Genomic DNA, 21,416 nt, shown 5'->3' with positions numbered 1-21,416 from the left:
CCATTGTCAGGCTGTAGGAGGAGAGACTCACCCTCCTTCCTCTGCTGTATCTTTTCCCCCAACCTTTTCAAAAATGTATTTTTATTACTTTTTGACTTTAGGCTTGGAGAAAAGTTTCAGTGAGTACAGACAACTTTTAAATTTCCCTCACCCAGCTTTCCCTAATGTTAACACCTTAGGTAACAACAGTTTAATTATCAGAGCCAGGATTTTTACATTGGTACAATACTGTTAATTGAAGATTTTATTTGAATTTCACCAGTTTACCACAATGTCATTTTTCTGAATTCAAGATCCTTTCCTGAGTTCAAATTTCATTTAGCTCTTTCTACTTAGTCCCCTGTAGTCTGTAACAGTTCTTCAGCCTTTCTCTATCTTTCATGACCTTTATACTTTCAGAGAGCATTGGTCAGTTACTCTGTCATATGGGCCTTAATCTGAGTTCATCTGATGTTATGTCAGATGATTGGACAGGGTTCATATATCTTTGGCAAGAATACCCCAGAAACACTGCTACGTCTTCTGTATTATATACACCATATTATGGGCTTCATGATGTTGATATGGGAATGTTAAGCTTGATCACTTGGTTAAGACGGTTTCTGCTGGGTTTCTTCATGGTAAAGTTATCTTTCCCTTGTATATAAATATCTTGTTCTCTACTCTGTTCTTGGGGACCTAACTCGGCCAGCCTCTATCATGGGAGGCAGTCAGTACCCACTCCAGGCCTAGCGTTACCTGAGTGTGCCCATACGGTCCCCTGAGGCTAGGTGCTGTCCATTGGGGCTGATACACACAGAGCGGATGCCCACACGGGGATCCATCAGAGACCCATCGGCTTTGTCTCCTCCAGGAAGCTCAGTGTCTAGCAGGGCCTGAGTGTTTCCATCCACATAGATGATTTTAATGAGGTCCTGGTGGAGCAGGTCAGGAGAAGAGCTGAATAAGGCAGGTCTGACCACACATAGCTGCAAGGGGAGAGGAATGCTGGACAAGATAAAACCTTGGCTCACAGAGCCCGGCCAAATAAGAGCTGGAAGATCAAGTTCTGGGTCCCCAGTTCCTTTGAGGAGGTGTGAAGGCTGAAGGGATGGGGTAAGTGGGGAGTTGGGGCCTTCAGGCCTCGGGGCTCACATTGCTGAGGATGTTACGGTGCAAGGTGGAAACATATATGCCGGAGTTCTCTGTGTTCCACAGGCGGATGGTATTGTCTGAAGAACAGGTGATAAACGAACTAGGGGGCAGGCAAGCCTGGTTACTGTCCTTCACTTCAGGGTAGACCTGAAGGGGCATAGGGAACAAAGTCAGATCTCTAGTTAGAGAGCAGTCCCTGCCTCCCCGAGAAGATGGGAGTGAGATTAAAGAGATAATGCTGGCCAAGATTTAGCCCAGTGTCTGTCACACAGAAGCATGCCATAAAGTCTAGATACTCTGCATACTCACTAAGGGAAAACACACTAACAAGCACCTACCAAGTACCAGGCACTCTTCTGCTCCCACTTAGTTTATTTCATTTAATTCTTAGAACGGTTAGATGAATCAGGTACATCATTTTATAGTTGAGGAAACTGAGACTCAGTCAAGTTCAGTAACTTGTCCAAGATCACCCAGCCCAGGACGAGGCAAAGCTAAGCATGGACAGGGCACACTGGAAGAAGCTTGAGATAGATATGCACTAAAATTCAAGCTCAGTCCTCAGGACCCATCTGAGGATATGTGGACACACAGGGGTGCTGCTGGAGAAACAAGGAGGCAGCAGGAACATAACATTATACATGGGATGGGGCTCCCCACTTTCTGGCCTCACAGGAGAACCCCAGCAAACCTGGTCAGTCTCAAGCCAGTCCAGCTCACATACCTCAACACTCCAGACGCAGGAGGAATGATACAGGGCTGAGTACACCTTGCCCACTTTCTTGGGGTCCCTCACATCCCAAACATAAATGCTGTGGTCGTTGTATACACAAGACAGCCAATGATTAGTAGGATCAAAGGTCAAGGCAATGGTGTCTGGATACCTGGCATTGGCCATTCCAGAGAAGAGGTGACTGTGGGGAAGAGGACAGGGCAAATCAGTGAGTGAGAAGCTAATGAAATGAGGGAATTGAAGAGAATGAAAACAGAACCCAACCCACAAAGGAAGGAGCAGAGCAAGGGGAGCACTCTCCAAACCTGCAGGTTTAGAAGGAGCTGCTTGAGAAAGAAAAAAGCAGCTTCTGACAGCTGTCAGCTGGGAGCTGACCTGGCACTAGCTGCTGGGCCATGTGTTCTCCTGATTAACACGGTGCCACGGGACACCAGCCTCAGGCAAGGTAAAGGGAACTCTGGCCATGATGAGTGAAATAGAAACAAGACTAATCTGAAATCATGTCTGAGCACAGATAAACACAAGATCACTGTACAAACCACAAAAATGACTGACTGTCCCCCCTTTCCCATCTATTATGACTGACTGCTGCTTCTTTACCAATTTTAGCCCCATACCTTTCCTTCTACCTTTTAGATAAAAATTATCCAATTGGCAGAATTGCCCCCACTTCCTGGCAGCATCTAACCAGAGCAAAACTTCAATCCCTTGAACCACTCTAAAATCATCAAGCAAGCCCAATCTTACGATAAGCCCCACCTAACACCCACTCTGAGACACCTAACTGAGACACTCCTCAGCAACCCAAAGTGTGCAGTCTCCTTGGTCACAAGTTACCAATAACCCCAAATTAATTTGTTTACAGAGGTGTTCCTGGTAACCACTGGGGTGCTGATTCGCTCTTCCCCTTGTTCCCGGAAGCATGGCCAGGGAAGGCCAGACACAGGGTGATGCTCTGAATGGAGGCAGAGGGCTCACATAGCTCACCCGGCCTCAGTTACGCTGGCAATGTCTGTCCCCAGGGCGTGGGGCCGGGGCAGGGTGCTGAGGAAGTGCAGGTTAGAGGGATTGAAGAGGCGCACAGTGCCATCAGCACAGCCACAGAAGATGTAGTCTTGGCTCACAGAGATGCAGTGGGCCACAGTGGTCTGCAGGCAGAGGAGCTCAGGTCAGCAAGGGCCACCTGCCACCTCCTCCTCACAGTCCCCTGCCCAGAGGAAAGATCAGTCAAGGGAGGGGTAAGGGAAAAGCAGCCAGGTGCTCTGGCCTGAGCCCCTCAGCTGTTATATAGAGATGCCTCTCCCTCCAGCAGCAGGGGGCCAAGGGCCCACAGCCACATTCAGCTGGGGGATGGCGGTCAGGGACCCTTCTAAGGGACTAGAGATTTTGGCAAAGAGGATGAAGTAAGAAAAGCCAGCAAAGAGGAAGAAGCAGCACGTGAAAAACAGGAGGGTCTAGGCACCAGTTACTGTGAAGCTGTCTGCATTCTGAGCAGAAGAGGAAAGCAGGGGAAGGAAGACAGAGAGAGAGCAGAGAGGAAGCAGTTGTACAGATCTCCATGGGCTGGAACTGGCCCAGGCTTCCTTCTCCTGGGCCCCTCCTCCATGCACCAGGGCCTGGCCTCTAGTGTGGAGCTGGAGGCACCAGCTCTCCCCTGAGCGCAGACATGCACAGCCCCTATCCACTGGGACCAAGGGACTTACTCTCAGCTCCACCCACTTATCCAGAAGCCTCCGCTCACTGAACTCGCACAGCAGCCCCGAGGACGTGATGCAGAAGGTACTGGTGGCCTTCTTCCCACGGCCACAGGCCACATCAGTGAACAGGTTGTTCCGAAGCTCCCCCAACAGCCCTGAACGGCCCAGCAGGGGCACAGTGGCATTCACCTGTGGAGACACACCACTGCTGCCCATCCATCCACCCCAGAGGCTGCCCCTGGGAACTAGGCCCTGGGAAGAGGGAGGAGAAGCAGAAATACCCTTGTTCTTTGAGACGGCTCCTCCACCCAGACAGCATGGGGCTCATCCCTGAGCAAGCCCTGGCCCTAGCGGCTGCTTCCAGCCTCAGCACCTCACCTTTGAGGTCTTACTGTCATCGAGGTACCAGAATTTAATGTGCCGGTTGCCCGCAGTGACAAAGTAGCTGCAATCTTCAGAGAAGGACACTGCTGTCACCCGACTGGACACCTTATTGGAAGCCACCACAATGTTTTTCTGGAGGGAAAACCAAAGAAGAATGAAGGATCTGCCTCTTGGGACTAAGAAGAGAGGCTGAGAGGATGGAGGAGGGTTATATAGAATTTGTACTTGAAAAAATGTTTCTTTCCAGGCTTTTCTGATCAGAAATGGAGGGAAAGGAGGAGAATCTCTTTCTAGAGTTGAAGAGATTAATTTCCTCTGGAGGTCCTCAAAGGCAGAAAGCTAGCAACATGCTTGGCTACACAGTTGCTCTTTTCTGCTTCATATTATTTTCTAGAATGAGACGGAGCTCAGCAGAATGGAATGGAGGGGACCAGGTCAGCAGCTCCCAAGCTCCCAACTGGCCTTTGGAACCTGAGGCTGCCAGGCCAGCCCACCCATCCCACTCACCTTCCAGGCCCAGACGCTGATGATCATGTCATGCTGGTAGCCCACAGAGACAATGTACTTGGCACTAGGGGAGAAGGCCACACAAGCCACACCATACTTGTGCTCCTGCAGCTCTGCCACCTGGCTATGCTCAGCCACATCATAAACCCGCACGGCAGGCATGTGCCCACTCTGCAGGAGGCAAGAACTGGAAGTGAGGGTCAGAGGCACACAGCCTCCCCTAGCCTTCCAGAATGGGGGCCCTCGCCTTCCCAGCTATTGAATACAATCTCTCTAATGACCCCTAGCCAAGAGTCAAGAGGAGAGTGCTACACAGGGCAAAGGCAGAATGGAAACTTGAAAAAGATGTCAGGACAGGTAGAAAATGACCCCAGATTTTTTTCAATACCGCTGTTTTGTTCAAAGTTCCCTGAGTGATTCTGATGGGCCGCCAGGGTGAGAACTGCCACTCAGGCCTATTTCTGCCACCAGTGGCTCCCTGAAGACTGAAAAGGCAGAGGAATTCCTAGTGTGCCCAGCAGGGGGCCTCCGGGGATAAGTATATTTTAAGGCAATGGTTTTCAAAGTGCTTGCTTCCCAAACTAGCAGACCCAGCATGATGGGGGACTTGTTGAAAATGCAGGTTTTCCATCCCAGATCTCTAGAATCAGAAACTCTGGGAGCATACCCAGCAATGTGCACTTTAACAAGCCTTCCCACACACAAGCTTAAGAACCACTGTCTTTCAGGTTCTGGAAGTCAAAGCAGCAGGAGCCCTAACCAGACCTAGACTGGGGCTGAGCCAGGCCACCCGCCTCTTCAGAGTACTGCAGCCCCCTTGCTCGCTCACCTCACCGGTGACCAAGTACTTGCCATCAGGGGAGAAGGCAAGGGCAGTGATGGTTTTCCTGCAAAAGACAAGGCAGGCTCAGAGAGGCACTGGCAGCCTGGCCTAAGCCTGGCTCTCACACAATCCCCTCAAAAGGCAAGACCAGCAGACACTGATGGCACATGTGGCATTTCCTCTCTCCCAGAGACCCAACCAGGTCCCAGTCCCCAGCACCACAGTGACCCCCAGACAGTGTCCTTCTCACAGCCTCCCAGAGAAGGAGGTGTTCCCTAAGGGCCTAGGTCTACTCACCTGGAACTATTGAGGATGTGGTGCTGTTTGTGTTTCCGGGGATTGAACAACACGACCACACACCTGGAGATGAGTGAGACAACAGACTGAGCACCAAACCAGAGCTTTTTCCTGGCAACCTGTTCTTGCTGCTCCCTTTCCCTGCCACAAGGGCCCATCTCTGCAGCCCATGGCATGAAAGAGCTCCCTGGAAGCCTATCCCCATCAGGTCCCTATGCAGCAGCACATCTCTAGTCATACCCACAATGGGCAACAAGGGCACACGGCCTTCCCACAGCCCTCACATGCACATGCCCAGGAAGGGGAGCAGGAGGGAAGAATACACGGGATTTGAACAAAGTAGGCCACAGGTATTCAGCCAGTTCGCAAGCTTACAGTCACACAGGTCAGGCATTTGTGCTCCAAAGAGGAGTGAGGCCTCTCACATGTGCGTCCACGTGTGTACTTGGCAGGAGCCGGCTCACCACCCCTCTTTGTATCAGATGAGGAAAGGGGTTGGGGAGGCATGGGGCCAGCACTGCAGGGAGGCTCAGCAGGAGTAGGGAAAGGGGCAGAGAGCACCGGAGAGGGCCTGGGGTAGCTTCAGTGCCTTGGAGCTCGTAGGCCCAGTCATGAGAATCCCTGGCCCCAAGGAGCCTGAGAAGGACCCTTCAATCCGCTATAAGACAATCAGGGTCTCCGGCTGCCATGCAGAGAAGGGTTGAAGTACCCTCTCCCTCTTTGTCCAGACAAGGCTGGATGGGATCATGTTCAGACTGACTTTCCAGAGAGCGCTAAAGAGGAGGCCAGGTGGTAGGAGGCAGGGACAAGCAGCTGGAAGCCAAAGGTAGGCAGTGTTCTCCTTTAGCTCCTTGGCTTAGCAGACCTGGGCCCAGTGCCCCTTCTGCCTCACTGCTTCATCAGCACCGTAACTAGCTGACAAGAGCAAGCATAGAGGCTGCTACACCATGTAAGGGGATAGAGAGAGAATGAGCAAAGGGCAACATCTTCCAGATCCAGCCTTGTTTAGTGGGAAACCCACTGCAGCCCCTATATCTGAACCCCATTACTTGTTAGAAACTTGAAGTGAAGGTGAGTACAAACTGCTAGTGAGTGTGTAGGACCTTAGGCTCTAATAAACTGCTTCAATATGTAAATACCACAGGTAACTGCTGGATACTGGGATCTCTGAGGTATACCAGATACGCCCCAAACTGCCAGACTGACCACCAGCCTCACAATTCCTGAGCTACATCACCACCTTCTCTAACCCTCTCCCCTAAATCCTTCCTCACTGTTGTCTGCTCCTTCTGCCCCCCACCCTCACTGTTGCCTAACCTTTCCTTGTTCCCCTTTCCTTTTTCCTTTCTCCTTTCTCTGTAATAACTCCCAGTCTCCTTCTTCCCTTTTAGACGCCAGGTCAGAAGGGTTTGAAAACATACAACAAAAATCAGATGGCTTTGGTAACTCTGTGCCCCATTACTGTCCCTCCCCACTCCCAACACACACACATACATACACACACACACACACACACACACACACACACACACACACACACACGCACACACTTGCCCAGCTTCTGTTAGGGGCAGTCTGGGACACAGGGAGCCTAATTCCTCCAAAACAGACAGACTCACAGAACCTTAAAGCTGGAAGGAAGGATGGAAAGAATTAAATGCACTGTACAAGGTGACTTAAGGATCACCTCATCCAACCCACCAAATTTTTGAGATGAGGCAACCTAGGTCTTATAAGAGCAGAACCAGGTCCCACAGGCTTCCAGTGCTCTTTACATCAAATGCACCCATGTGTCCAATCTGACTGTGCCACCCTTTGCTGATAATCCCCAGGGAACTTCTAAGACCAAAGTACTTAAAGTGCCCAAAAAAGCCCTGGGTGGTATGACCCCTTGCCCACCCACTAGCCTCACCCCAAACTATGCTTCAATCACATTCTTTCACTCTCTTTAACTCGCTATAACTCTCTTTAACTCCCACTACAGGGCCTTTGCAGGAACAAGTTTCCTTTGTCTGAAACATTCTTCTCTCCCTTTTCTAACTAGTCAACAACCTCAGTCCTCTTTAAGATCTCAGGTCAAATGGCCTCAGTATATGCTCTCAGAGCACAGTGTGTCAGTCTTTTGTAACATTTATCACAGCTGCACATTTATACTTATTTGAGATCATCTCTCCTACTAGACTGCATTCCTTGAGGATGGGAAGTGGGTCTGGTTTTGCTCACTACTGTCTCCTCTGCTTAGCAGCGTTTGGCCCAGTGCAATTGTTCAAGACCATTCACTGAATGGATGAATGCCTCTGTCAGTCTACTAGCCTGGTGCCATGAGGCATAGGTAGGCCCCAGCTCTCCCTACACCGTGCTCCAACTGTCTTCTATGGAAGGAGGGACTGAGGGCCTGTGGGGCATCAGAGGCAGTGTGGGCCACTGGGGACATTGTGGGCTTTGAAGTCAGAGACCAGGGTTTGATCGTGGTTCTGCTGCAGATAGCTTTGTGACCCTGGGTTAAGTCACAAGCCTGTTTCCTTATCTATAAAAAAGGAGACAGACCTAGCTCATAGGACCTCTGTGAATTTAAAAGATCTTTTTTGGACACATAGGAGCAGCTGAACAAATGGCACATCTTAATATTACTACTTCTGGAGCATGGAAAGGAAGCTGAAAGGGGACTCCTGGCAGTGGGAATGAGGGGCTAAGTAACTGTGTCAAGTTTTTTTCCTTTGGAAGAATGGAGGAGAGTCCTGTTAGGATCTGAGTAATGATAAAAATTTTGAAAGAGGTTTATTTTTTGTTCTGGGAAGACAGCCAAGAAAGGAGAGCTGAGTTAAACTTGGGGAAAAAAATCTCTGCCTCTTCATTTACTGAGGAGATGATAAGCGTGGAAGGTAGCAAGGAAGGGACGGGGAAGTGCTAAGGGAGAAACTGCCTCAAGTGCCCAGGACAGCAGCACAGAGAGATAACGGAAGTGACGTCTCCTGGCCAAGTTTAAAATCACCACACAACAGTTTCAATGAACTCTAAACATGAAGACTTTCACTTCCTTTAGTAACTGGTCTACCCCTCACACAGTGCAGCCCAAGTAAGAATCACCATTTATCCATCAAGTACTTTCTGTGCAGCAAGCAGTCTGCTAAGCACCTTAAATGCCTGGTTTTAGTTAATCCTTACAACAACCTTGTGATGCTGGCACACTTATTCCTGCTTTACAGATGGAGAGACAAGTGCAGAGCAGTGAAGTGATTTGCTTAAGGCAACTCATCTAAAGCAAAACACAGTCAGGTTCCAGAAGCAGTGCTCTAAGAAATACAAAGTGGATAGAGTGGAGGAAAGAAGAAGAAATTGAAAGAGACTTGAAACACAGGACCCACATCGACCTAATGTGCAGGATGCTAAGGCAGGAGCCTCTAAGAAAAGGGAAGGAAGACTGAGTAGTTTAAGGCAGAAAAGATTTAGCTACAGAATTTTTGGAAATCAGAACAGGGCACCTGAAAATTCTAGCAGTTATAGTTCAAAGTTCATAGACTTAGGTATTTCTATTTTAATACTTAATTCAGTGTGTTAAAAGTGATACCCCTCCCCCAGGCCTGCCACCATCATGAAGAACCCAAGTGTGGGGACTAGCTTTTGTTTTCTGAACCTTCTTACTATCTGTGCTGACCTGTTGAGGAGGCCCCTTGCAGGCTCATCTTGCCAGCAACTGCTCCTGTTCTGAGTGGTTACAGGTTACCTACCTTTCTCATCAGCTACAGATAAACATGGCAAAGGGCTTCAACTGGGAGCTGATCTGACTTGAACTGACTTGGCATACTCTGGCCACATTCCAAATCCAGAAAAAGTAGGTGATGAGGGCTCTGTGGGTACGCTTTTGAGTTTTTCTTTAACCCATCATCCCAAAGCAGTATCATGACCTTTCAAGGGCAGTGCATCAGACTGCTTAAAACACCTTCCAAGTCACCTACAAACTGAGTTCTGCTGGGCCACAACATCTTTTGTTTGCTCCTTCCCCTAAATTCAACTCCATAGAGGAAGGAGGGGGGAGGGCAGTGTGTGTGTGTGTGTGTGTGTGTGTGTGTGTGTGTGTGTGTGTGTGTGTGTGTGTGTGTGTAAAATACAAGGTAGATAGAAAGATGACTGGCTATCAGGCAACCCTTCCCTTCTCTAACACCCGCCCACAGTTACACACCTCCCGCACCAGTACAGCCTGGAAAAGTCTTAGGTGTGACATGGAAGAGTTAAGCAAAGGAGGGAAACACATGGAGGCAGACCTTTAAGCTGAAACTGTTAATTCTAATCAAATCTGTAAGCCTTCCAACACAGAAGGAGGAAGAAGAAACCATGTCATGGTCACAGCTCCACTTGTGGGGACAATAATGCAGATGTTGAAGTGAGAGCAGAACTTGGCAATGGTATCTAAGGTTTCCACTCTGCCCAGCTTATTGAGGTCCTCCCAAGAGAACAGACCTCAAAAACACTGATGTGGGTGCCTCCCCAGGCTTCTCTGACCTTTGAGCAAGCTCCTTAGTCTGCTAGGGAGGGAAGAGTAGGGCACAGTTTACATCAATCATTGGTCCTCAGCCTCCACATCCCTTGACCCTGCCCAGCACAGCAGGCAGTCATCCTCACGTGGGCCCTTGCGGCAGTGCTGCCTGAAATCTTCAACATGACAAGGGCTGGGTTGGGCTGGGCAGGACTGGCCCAACCACCTGAGTCCCTTAACTCAGAACCCCAGGGTACAGATGTAGGGAGACCGAGGCCTTAGTCCCTCAGGGCCTGAGCCCTGGCGCCACGTGTGGAGCACCAGTACTAGGTCCTGGGCCCACTGCCCAGGCACATCACTGAACCAGGAAAGGCCAAGCCCTTGACAGCCCCCTTCCCTGGACAGGTCCAGGCCTGCTGCCACCATGCAGAGCCTGGCATTTCCATAGGTTCCAGCTCCTACCAGTCTCTATCCTCCAGAAGGCAGAAACAAATGAACCCTGGGATGAGCAATGAACGCAGCAGCACATACAGGATACAGAAGCTCGAGGTGAGGCCTCTATACCTTAGAATTTTATCTTTTAGCCCAGGTAAAATCTGGTGACTCAGAGGTCCTTCAAGCCTTGCTCAAATGTCACTACCTAGCCCCATTTAACATTTAACTCCAGCCCCACCCCCATTCCCTATTCCCTTTCATTGCTTATGGCTCAGACATTTACCAAAGTACACATCACTTGGTAGTATTCTATATAAAATATTTACTTTTGGTGGGGGAGGGGATCTGTCTTCAATAGATTGCCAGCTCTGTGAAGGTGTTTTCTGTCAGTTTTGTTTACTGTTCTGTTCACTGTTACATCTTCAGGGCCTATAAGATAGGCACTTAATAAATATTTGTGAAAGAGTGAATACACCTTTAAGTCACCAGCTACCAGATCTCAAAGCCAAGGAACCCCTGAGTAGCGGAGCTGTGAATTAGGGCCATAGGGCAGGTCCTTAGTTCTTCTGACCGCTCTGACACTCAAGGGCAATGTGATAGTGAAAAGAAAGAGAAACTTAGGGTCAGGCTGACTATCTGTTAATATACTATGTGATCTTGGGCATATTTCTTAACTTCTCCAAACCTCATCTGTAAACAGGAATGAATAATGTCTTCCTTGCAGAACTGCTATGAAAACTGAAGATAATGTGCAAAGTAACCAGCATGGTGCTCCTAACCATCTTGAATGGTACTCTGCTACCCCATAACAAGGAAGGGCTATCCTGGGGGTTAGCAGCTGCAACAGAAATCCAACTACAGCACTCATACAGGACTTGCTGGATACTAGTGACTCATTAGGATCCCCGTCTGGGTGTGGAGTTACAAACTGTCCCTCCAGGTTCATTCCCAAAAGGGCAATCTTACAGCTGGTTGTGGCCCTCTTTAGAAACCTGGAATTCAACACCTTCCAAATAAGTAACCCTCAGCCCAGGCCATGAGCCCCACTGGCATGCTCATTTCTGGGACAGTTATGAGCCCCCCTCAAAGGCACAGCCACCCAGTCTCTCCACAGCCCTACATGCTCCCTGGCAAACCCCCACACAGGGCTTGCCACAGAGAGTAAGAAGGTAGCTCTGGGCTCCTTCAGCTCAGATGTCACTGAGTTCAGGAGAGTCTGTGGCTTCACATCTGATCTAATGTTTTAGAGTGGGATCTCAGTATTCTATTCCAATATGGGCTAAGGAAATGGAGGGCCTTCTCAGGAGAGCTAGGTTTCCCCTCCTTCTCCTTAGCTAAAGCAAACAAGAGGTTTCCTCTTAGCTGCTGGAAAGGACAGTCACCTTTCCAGGACACCCCCATTCCATCAACTGCTCTTCCAAGAGCATTCGCCCAGGCCAAGCCCTGCACTCTGGCACTGGGAGCCATGAGAAACCCATCCTCAGAACTGACTGGCTCCACAGTGGCAATAGCGACTGTGCAGGCTTTAAAGCCCCTGAACCCTCTAACCAAGCCAGCTGGGGAAGGGATGCAAGTCAATTACGGGTGTTCAACTAAACTGAGTCCCTTAAAGAGGCTATCTGGGGACCAGCCTGCCTCCCCAGGGCAGGCGGACTCAGTGTGACAGGAAAGGGGTAGGGTTCCTGTGGGAAAACCACAGCAAACGAAGCACTGGAGAAGAGATGCAGGAGCCACTAAAACTGTGGGGTGGCTGCCTGGAGACTTCCACCGACCTAGGCCTGACACACATCCCCCTCTACTCCACCCTCCCTGAGCTGTTTCATTTCCTTTCAGAAAACTATGTTTTGGTTTGACATTTGCCTCTAGGCCTCTGGGAGAATTTTTTGAGCTTTGTTTCTCTTCTCGTTTCTAGGATACCTGAGCTGCTCCTAGTGTAACAGCGCAGTAGGAACAAGAGAGTTGATGGCTATGGGGGTGGGGTTAGGATCACCTGATAGGAAGAAAAGGAGGACAGGGAGGGAGGAAAAGCGCCTGCTTGGCTCACTGACTTTGGTGGCCCCCAGACACCCCAGAGGCATCACAGGGAGCTCTAGCACAGAGCAAACTAAACACCCAAAAGGGGCCATCTGCAAAGAGAAAACATGAAGTTCTAGGAAATGAAAAGGTCAGGGAGTAGAGGGGGCATGGCCCAGAGCTAGCCCAAGCCAACCACACTGAGGAGACGTATGAGAGGTCACAGCAGGGAAGCTTTCATACACTACCTGGGAGGATAATGACTCCCAGGCACATGCCAGGCTAGGACCTGCCCATAAACAGAAGCACACACCCTTAAAGACGCCAGGCCTGATGTCTGGGGGCATGTGGGGAAGAGCGGGAAAGCAGGGCTCCAGAATCCTCAGGGCAAGCCCTCACGACTTGGCAGGCACTGAGCAGCAGCCAAGGCCTTTCCTGCCCATCCCACACCCAGCCTCAGCCCCACCTCCAACAAGAAGGAACTTAGCTTTCTCAGGCAGAGGCAGGCAAGGGTGAATTCCCCTGAGGCAGGCTGTACACGGTATACAACAACAAAAATCATTCAACTTGCTTCTGGATGGGAGAAGGAAGCCAGCTCAGCCTCTGCTCTAGCACAGAGTAAACCTAAAACACCCAGAAAGGGGCCATGTGCAAAGTAAAGCCAGTACAGCTTCCACAGTGCCCCTACGACAGACATCAAATGCCAGAGGGCCCCTCAGGAGAGACACTGATCCCAGAACCCAGGGGCAGAAATCTCCCTGGCATAGACTGAAATGTCCATAAATTGGGCTCCTGTTGTTTGAATGGCAGGTAGACAGCTTAGGGGAAAAGCAACTTCTAAAAATAAGTCTGGTCTTCTCACTCATATGTGGAGTATAAGAACAAAGAAAAACTGAAGGAACAAAACAGCAGCACAATCATAGAACCCAAGAATGGACTGACAGTTACCAAAGGGAAAGGGACTGAGGAGGATGGATGGGAAGGGAGGGATAAGGGCGGGGAAAAAGAAAGGGGGCATTACGGATTAGCATGTGTAATGTGTGTGTGGGGCAAGGGGAGGGCTGTGCAACACAGAGAAGACAAGATGGACAGTGACTGTAATGGGGTTTGTGGGGGGACTTGGTGAAGGGGGGAGCCTAGTAAACATAATGTTTCTCATGTAATTGTAGATTAATGATACAAAAAAAAAAGTCTGGTCTTCCCCCACCCTGTGCCATTTTAAGAGTAAGAGTTCTACAGTCAGACCACTTGGGTTAGAATCCTAATACAGACACTAGTTGTGTCACCTGCAACAAACTGCTTAGCCTCTTTGAATTTTAGTTTCCTCTCCTAAAACATGGGATCATAATAGTACCAACTACACAAGGTTGCTATGAGTATTATGTAAAATAATTCCTGTAAAGTCCTTGGTACAGAGTAAGTTCTTGATAAAAGTAGCTTTTTTGATGGGATGATAAAACTAAGAAAATCATATGTCTGGTGAAAAAACTACAAGAGTTGCTGTGGAAATCACATTGGGAAATCAGCATTCCCAAGATGATGGTGGGGGAAGAAAGACAGGGCAGAGTGGCCTTCCCATTTTCATATTCCTGTGCCCAGCAGCAGGGAACAGAGGTTGACAGAGAAAACCAGGAGCAGGAGGGGCTCCAAGCCTCTAAAAGAAACACTCTGCAGAAGCCTAACAAAACTATGGCAGGGGGGTTCTTGTCTATAGGAGCAAGAGGAGTGAAGAGGCAGCAAGAGAAAGAACACCAGCCCCAGAGCCCTACTTCCCTTCCACAGCTCTGACATCTCTCAAAGTGACTAGAGTAGACAAATGTTCAGAACAGCATTTTTCATAATACCCAAAAAGTAGAAACAACTCAAATGCCCATCAACTGACAGACAGATAAAATGTGATACATCTACAGAGCGGCACATTAGAGGAATGAAGATGGATACTTGCTATGACATGTATGGACATACAAAACATTATGCTAAGTGAAAAATGCCAAGCACAGAAAGCCAAATACTATATAATTCTATTTATATGAAATGTCCAGAATAGGCACATCTATAGAGACAGCAAGTAGATTAGTGGTTGCCCAGGACTGGAGGTCTTGAGGAGAAATGGACAGTGACTGCTAATGGCTGTGGGGTTTCTTTTTTGGGTGATGAAAATGTTCTAAAGCTGATTGTGATGATGGCTGCACAGCTCTGTGGATATACACTCCAATGGACTGTACACTTTAAATGGGCAAATTGTGTGGGATGTGAGTTACCTCTCAATAAAACAGTTTTTAAAAAGACTAGAAGATGGATATTGAAGATGGTATTGCAAGCTGTGTGTTATATAAAGTGTGGATTTGTATGTGTGGGTGGGGACGGATGGCCAAAAAGCAGGATAGGATAGCCACAAGAACATCCGGCAAGGAGCCTCTACCTGGCCCTGTATCTCCTTTACAAAATGATGCCAAAATATTAACCTGCATATATCTCCCAGATGGTACCAGAAAACCCCTGCCCATCCCAACTGGTTTAGCATGGCTATAAACGCCCATGCAATAAGACCTCTTCCAAGGCACTTACCCAGCTGGGTACGCAACTAAACCTGATCGGGGGTCACAGGCAAGTCCTCTGCCTCCAGACACTGTTATTCCAAGCACCTTCTCCAAGGTCACCTGTTAGAGCAAGACAGAGAAGTGACATGTTATGGACAGTGTGGTTGGGAAGGAGGTGCTTGAAGGTACCTGGGTCTACCCTGCGGTGCTGACTACTTTCCTGATGGCTCTATCTTTAGGAGAATGAGGTTACTGACTTCAAGTTCTATCCTAGCCACATGTGCACTGATGGCTTTTAACAGGGCTCAATCTGCTGGTACCATAGGAAAGAAAATGAGTGGTTAAAGTGAGCTCGTGGCCACAAGGAATAAGCACTATAATAAGCCAGGAAAGCTTCATTTACAAGATAAAGCTTTGGGTCCCCAGACTGGCTTCTTGGGTCTATGAGACTCAGGGGTGGTTACTGATCTTCATGCCTTGGAAGGCATGAAAGAAATGCCACTCTGATCATCCTAGAGCCAGAAGAATGTTAGGTATCAATCAGGTGCCTCATAATATCCCTGATCCTTGTATTCCATCATGTTCTTCTCCTCCACAAGTACTCCCCCAACCACCCAAATGTCTGCCAGTTCATACAGACTATGAGCCTAGGAGGCAGAAACATGGCTTACTGATGTGTTTTGCAAAGCACAGATGCTCAGAGTACTCTTAATTATTAAGCCACAACTTCCACAGAGATGAAAGGGAAACGTGTAAAGTACTCAGAGATTCTGAGAGGACATGGCCACTGAGACATTCACCATGACTCTCATTATGCTATTGTTACCCCACACTGTCTGCAGCCTCCAGGGTGCACACTGGACTGACCTCTAATTAGCTCACTGGTCTTTCTGCTGGATGACCCAGTGGGAAATCCAGACTGCCCTGTAACAAGCTAGTCTGTACTTTGCTAAGAGTCTTGGGGGCCCAAGGAAGGTGATGTGAACCAGAAACATTGCAGAGGTGTCCTATCTGTGGCAGAGGGGTCTACTCCTAGTCCAGGCCAGCTTCTAGAGAGCAGAAGCCCAGAATCAACTAGTGTAGTTTTAGAGTTTCTCCTTCTCTCTTACTGTCCCAACTGGAGAATTAAAAGTGCTGTCAGAAGGCCAGTTCAGATCCTTATCTCCAAGGACCATTTTAGTTTGAATTAGGTTGGCAAGAAATGCCCTGTGTTAGCCAAAGACCAAAATAAGTCTCCGGGGACATTACAGTTAAAACTTATTCCCCAGAAAGGTCCCCAAGAGTCTTCTGTGCTTCCTGGGAATGGGGACCAGTAATTCCAACATGTGTCTACTCACTGACAGAGGCGATGAGCAGCATACGAATCCACAGCCTCCAGGCAAGCACTAAACTTGCCAGTTATCCTTGGACCTATCTGAGGAGCTAAACCTGGTGTGGGATAAACTAACTTTAGCCTACTCTATACATTCTTTATAGTTTGCCTAACTGATGCCTCATTCCACGCTGCTGCTCAGCTTAATGATCTCCCGGTACCCAGTTGCCTTTCTGAAAGGCCTGAGCACCAGGCACTGAACAGAAGACACAAAATAACCCTGGGGAAGCCCAGGAGATACTGAGCTCAGGGCACCACTCCCTATCCTGGCACTGGGCCTCTGGCTATCCCCAAGGGAAGGGTACTCAGAAACATTTTTGCTGCACCAGCTGCCTACTGCAGAGAAGTGAGAGAGGAGCCCAAGGCCAGCACTTCCCCGCAGATAGGAAAGGTCACAAAATCAAGTGCAAGGAGCTAAAAGGCTGCTTAACTCCTATTCTCTCCAAACGAATCTGATTTCAGACAAATCCTCTGGATTCAAATTTGAGTCAATCCCTCCCTCATGCTTCAGCTTTGGTCTCAAAGAATCGGACCAGTCTGTTGGTTCTCAGCTTCCCTTCCTTCTGCCAGGAATTTTAGCAGGTGTTTTGTGTGTAGATGATCCAGTTCCACTGTGGATAAAATGAAGTTCCTGTGACCAGGATTCTCACGTGGCCCTAGTTGGCTAGCTAACTACACAGGTATGGGCAATACACTGCTATTGACTCTATGTAAAGAGCTCTGCCCAGTAGCCTGGGTAACAAGGTGGCACAGCTGAAAGGCTCCAGGAGAGCAAAGCAGAGGCTGGAGTGGTGGCAGCGCCGAGAACAGAGGCCCAGAGGACAGCTGTGCAGGATGACTGTGTGGGGAGAGAGGCCCAGTGGCAGAGACCGGCTTGCTGCATGCAGACTCGTTCTGCATGAATGGGATTTTAGGGATTGACCTGCCACCATGGAAATAAAGCTGGGTATAACCATTTCATCCCAAGAACGTTTTACTGTCATTTTCTTTGGTCACATTAAATCCATAGTGAACTTGCCTGGGGCTGAAACCCACTGGCAAGACATCCACAGAGAATTATTCCTGAAACTAGCTTGGACTTTTCAACAGCAATCTAAAGCAGGAAGGAAATATGAGTTATTCAGACCTTAAGGACCAGTGTTTATCAAGTGTTTTTGACCATGACCCACAGTAAGAGACATATTTTATATTATGACCCAGTATTTGCCACATGTGCATGTGTGCATGTGCATCAAATTGAAAAATTCCACAAAACAATACATACTCCGGTTGCGTATGATATAGTTTGTCCTCTATTAAGTTCTATTCCACTAAAAAGTAATTCTGATCATGGCCTTTACAGATTTCATGACCTAAAAAAAGGGCTGGAAGCCCAGCTAGCTCAGTGGGTAAAGCATGAGACTCTTAAAATAAGGGCTGGAAGCTCCAGTTTGAGAAACCCTTCCACTGAGCATCTTTTTCTGCCAGGCCTGGGTTTCAGGCTCCGATCTCTGGCACTTGTATTCCTCAGGCACTCTCCTCCTGGGCTCTCAGCGATAGAACAGGCATCCAGGCTAGGAAACCCCAAGAGCAGGAGTTTGCCTAGGCTCAAAACTTGGCTTATTTTCAAAGGATTTATGGTTCGGGCTTTTCCTACTTTCTAAGCAGCTATCCAAGGAAAAAGCAGTTTCCTTTGGCTCTGTGGTGGGGGAGGAGCAGGGGGAAAACATTCAGGGGCATCAGCTGGTTTTTATTTTATGTTCTAACTCATACCAGATTCCTGTTTGCAGGGAGGTTTTGGGCTGAGCTCCACTTTTAAAGGATCTGAGAGTCTAGAGCTCCTGCAAGGCCTCCACTATCTAGGCTTATTCTTATTTTGCAAGGTACTAGAACAAAGGGCTTTATAAACTGACTCTCCCCTCTCATAACCTTCTCTATATTGTCTCTTTTCGAAAAGGTGTCACAGCTTCCGTCTAGAAAATGGAGACAAACCTGGACACTCCCTGCAAACACACCATAGGCCAAATACACCCAAGTTCAAGCAGAGGTGTGCTGGAGCCAACCTGCACTGGCTCATGAGAGCTAATTGTGCACATCTGTTCCCACCTCCAATTTAGCGATAGCTCGTGGTAGCTTGAAATCACTACTATAGGAGTACTTACACCATAGACATCAGTGAACGCTACTACAAATTCAGGCCTCTTTTTTGTCCCCTCAGAGAGCCTATAAACATTTCTCTACAGTACTGGGTTCAAGCTGCTCTTATCTCTCACTTGGACTATGGCTGTAACTCTCAGGTGTCACCTCTGTTTCAGGCCTTGCCCCCTAAAGTTTATTCAACATGGCAGGCCACAGTGATTCTTTAAAAATATACATGAGATCATGCCATTACTCTGCTCAAACCCTCCAATAGCTTCCCAAATTCAAATCAAAATACTTTACCCCTGCCCCCTCATTTATAAAGCCCTAAATCATCCTTTAACTCCCTCTCCACTTCAACCCTGGCTGACTTAAGCACCTGAAGCAGAGTCTAGCCTCAGGTCCTTTGCATATGCTATTTCTTCAACCACATGTGCTTCCCTCAGCTATTCACACAGCTAATTCACTCAGGTCTTTGCTCAAAGGACTCAGAGGCGGCTTTCCAGACTAGCTTTACTGCTATCTCTCTTGCGGAGAAAATGAAAGTTCCTATGGCCAGGATTCTCACCTGACCCTGGTCAGCTTGCTCACTGAACACTGCACACCCAAGTGGGCAATATGTTATTCCTGACTCTATATAAAGAGTTCCTCCCAGTGCTCTGGGCTGCACGTATGCAGGGTACAGAGGCTGGAGTGGTGGCAGTGCTGAGGACAGAGACCGAGATGGCTGCAGGAGCAGAGAGACCCAGAGGCAGAGACCGGCTTGCTGCAGGCAGACTTGCCCTGAAGCGGATGCACCTCTAGCACTTGACTTGCTACCATGAGAATAATGCTGAGTATAAAACCTTCCCAAGAACTTCGGGCTGTCATTTTTCTCTCACCGAAACAAGAGTGAACTTGCCTGGGGCTGAAACTCATTGACAAAACAACTCTATATCCAACTTACCTTGCTTTGTTTTTCTTCATAGCAGTAGTGACCCGACATTATGTCTCTGTCCACATACTTACTGTCTGTCTTTTCCATCAGAATATGAGTTCCTTAAGGGCAAGACTTAAGTCACTATCCCTCACTAATGCATCTGCAGTACTTTAAACAATGCCTGGCACACAATGGGCACTTGATAAATATTTGATGATTAAGTGAAAGCATGGCAGAGGCTTCAGGAACAGTGAAAGACCAAACCTGAGAAGCCCAAAAAAACTGAGGAATTTCAGGCTAAAAAAGTTGCTCTCCATGAAGCATCTAAAACTGGTTGTGACAGAAAGACACATCCAGATGAACGTAAGCACAAGGGAGCTTAGCAGTACAGGTAACATTTTGTTTCTTAAGCTGATGGTGATCACAATTGTTCATCCTATTACTCCACATGTCTTTACTGTACATCTTAAATACTGCATAGTAAATGTTAAAGAGAGAAAAGAGATGGTCCAAGATGTAATGTGGGATTGGTACCTCATGAGCAACATCTTCTATAATTCACAACCCTAACTTATTTTTACCCTCAAGTCTTTTTGTTGACATTCTCTAACCTAGCAATGTTAGGAGAAGCATATAAAGAACTCAAGAACATGTGTTTTTATTTGGTTTAGTTTTCTCACTTATGCGCTTATAAGGCCACACATTTTTATTATGCTCTGACATGCCACTTCCAGTGGAAGCTTTCAAGAACCACTGTGCATATCCCCTCTCCTGAACCACAACAGCAGCTGATAAGAGAGGGCCCCAGGCTGGGTCCCTGAGTAATTCAGATCAACAGAGTCCCTGTGTTGACCCACAATGTATATATATGAACAAGAAATAGATAATCCATTAAGCAAGGGAGATTATGAGGTGATTTGTTACCACAGCTAACCTAGCTTGGCTATTTTCACTTTTTGGTTTCCTACACTCTTCAGAAATTACCAAGGACCCCAAAGAGCTTTTGTTTACACAAGTTATACCTGTCAATATTTACTACATTAGAAACTAAAATGGAATACTTAAATATTTGTTAATTCATTTAAAAATAACAATTAAGCCCATTACATGTTGACATAACTTTTATTAAAAATAACACTATTTTCCAAAAAAAATTCAGTGAGAAGAGTAGCACTGCTTACCATTTTTACAAACCTTAACATGTTTACATCTCTAATGTCTGATTTAAGACAACAGCTGGATTCTCATCTGTGTCTGCATCCAATCTGTTGTGCTATGTTGTTCTAACTGAAGATGAAGAAAATCTGGCCTTACTTGGATATGTAATTGGAAAAGGGAGGAACCTCACTGATCTCCTAAAAGGGTCCTGGGGACCTCAGGTTTTCTCAGACCACACTTTGAGAGCCAATGACCTAGCCTTCCCGAACACAACAGCATCTTCCCACATATGAAAGCAAACCTGCTAGTGCGAGACTTTTGGCCTCAAACACCATTTAGGGAAACTGAGGCAGGGAAAAGGCCCTGTGAGAAAGTCTTCAAAGTCTGGGATGGGGCCCAGAGTTCTGACAGGAAGTTCAGCTCTGAACAGTCAGGGCACAAATGCCAATGAAATAAACAAAACAAGCAAACGAACAAACAAAAAACCCCACTAACCATCCAGGTAACTGATTATGGCCAATAACGTGGAATACAACAGCTATAGACAGCCAGCACCCTGATCCACCCACAGGTCCGGGAACATCACTTCATGCATGCTGAAAACTCAGAACAAAGAATAGAGCACCCACTTTGTGCTCTGCAGTGCGCTCCTCCACATCTGAGAAGCAGGGAGAATACTCAAGCTGTGAGGTGCCTTGGCTTTGGCAGATGAGTGCTGAGATGGGGGAAAGCCTATATCAACCTGAAGGAGGGTGTCATCTTTCCCCAGAAGCAAGGCTGCAGGAGGGCAGAATTACTACAGATGGACTGCA

At 47.8% G+C, this 21,416-nt stretch overlaps 1 protein-coding gene across 4 annotated transcripts in view; it reads right to left on the bottom strand.

Annotated features, from left to right (window-relative positions):
* MAPKBP1 (mitogen-activated protein kinase binding protein 1) overlaps window positions 1-21,416 on the bottom strand; it is a 47,610-nt gene that overhangs the window by 8,769 nt on the left and 17,425 nt on the right. For 3 of the 4 annotated variants that reach the window (XM_037018929.2, XM_073211673.1, XM_073211672.1), the window contains 10 exons: window positions 15,066-15,157; window positions 5,576-5,638; window positions 5,285-5,342; window positions 4,456-4,626; window positions 3,943-4,080; window positions 3,571-3,753; window positions 2,855-3,015; window positions 1,859-2,048; window positions 1,135-1,281; window positions 739-914 (listed from right to left, as the gene is read on the bottom strand). In XM_037018929.2, the coding sequence (XP_036874824.2) occupies window positions 739-914; window positions 1,135-1,281; window positions 1,859-2,048; window positions 2,855-3,015; window positions 3,571-3,753; window positions 3,943-4,080; window positions 4,456-4,626; window positions 5,285-5,342; window positions 5,576-5,638; window positions 15,066-15,157 (1,379 nt within the window). The remainder of the gene's footprint in view (window positions 1-738; window positions 915-1,134; window positions 1,282-1,858; window positions 2,049-2,854; window positions 3,016-3,570; window positions 3,754-3,942; window positions 4,081-4,455; window positions 4,627-5,284; window positions 5,343-5,575; window positions 5,639-15,065; window positions 15,158-21,416) is intronic. The other variant, XM_073211675.1, reaches the window with a different exon arrangement.

The sequence above is a fragment of the Manis javanica genome, chromosome 8 (genome assembly GCF_040802235.1).
Source record: "Manis javanica isolate MJ-LG chromosome 8, MJ_LKY, whole genome shotgun sequence".
Taxonomy (NCBI): domain Eukaryota; kingdom Metazoa; phylum Chordata; class Mammalia; order Pholidota; family Manidae; genus Manis; species Manis javanica.
Note: the sequence above shows the minus strand (reverse complement) of the source record. Positions and strands in the feature narration are given on the sequence as shown.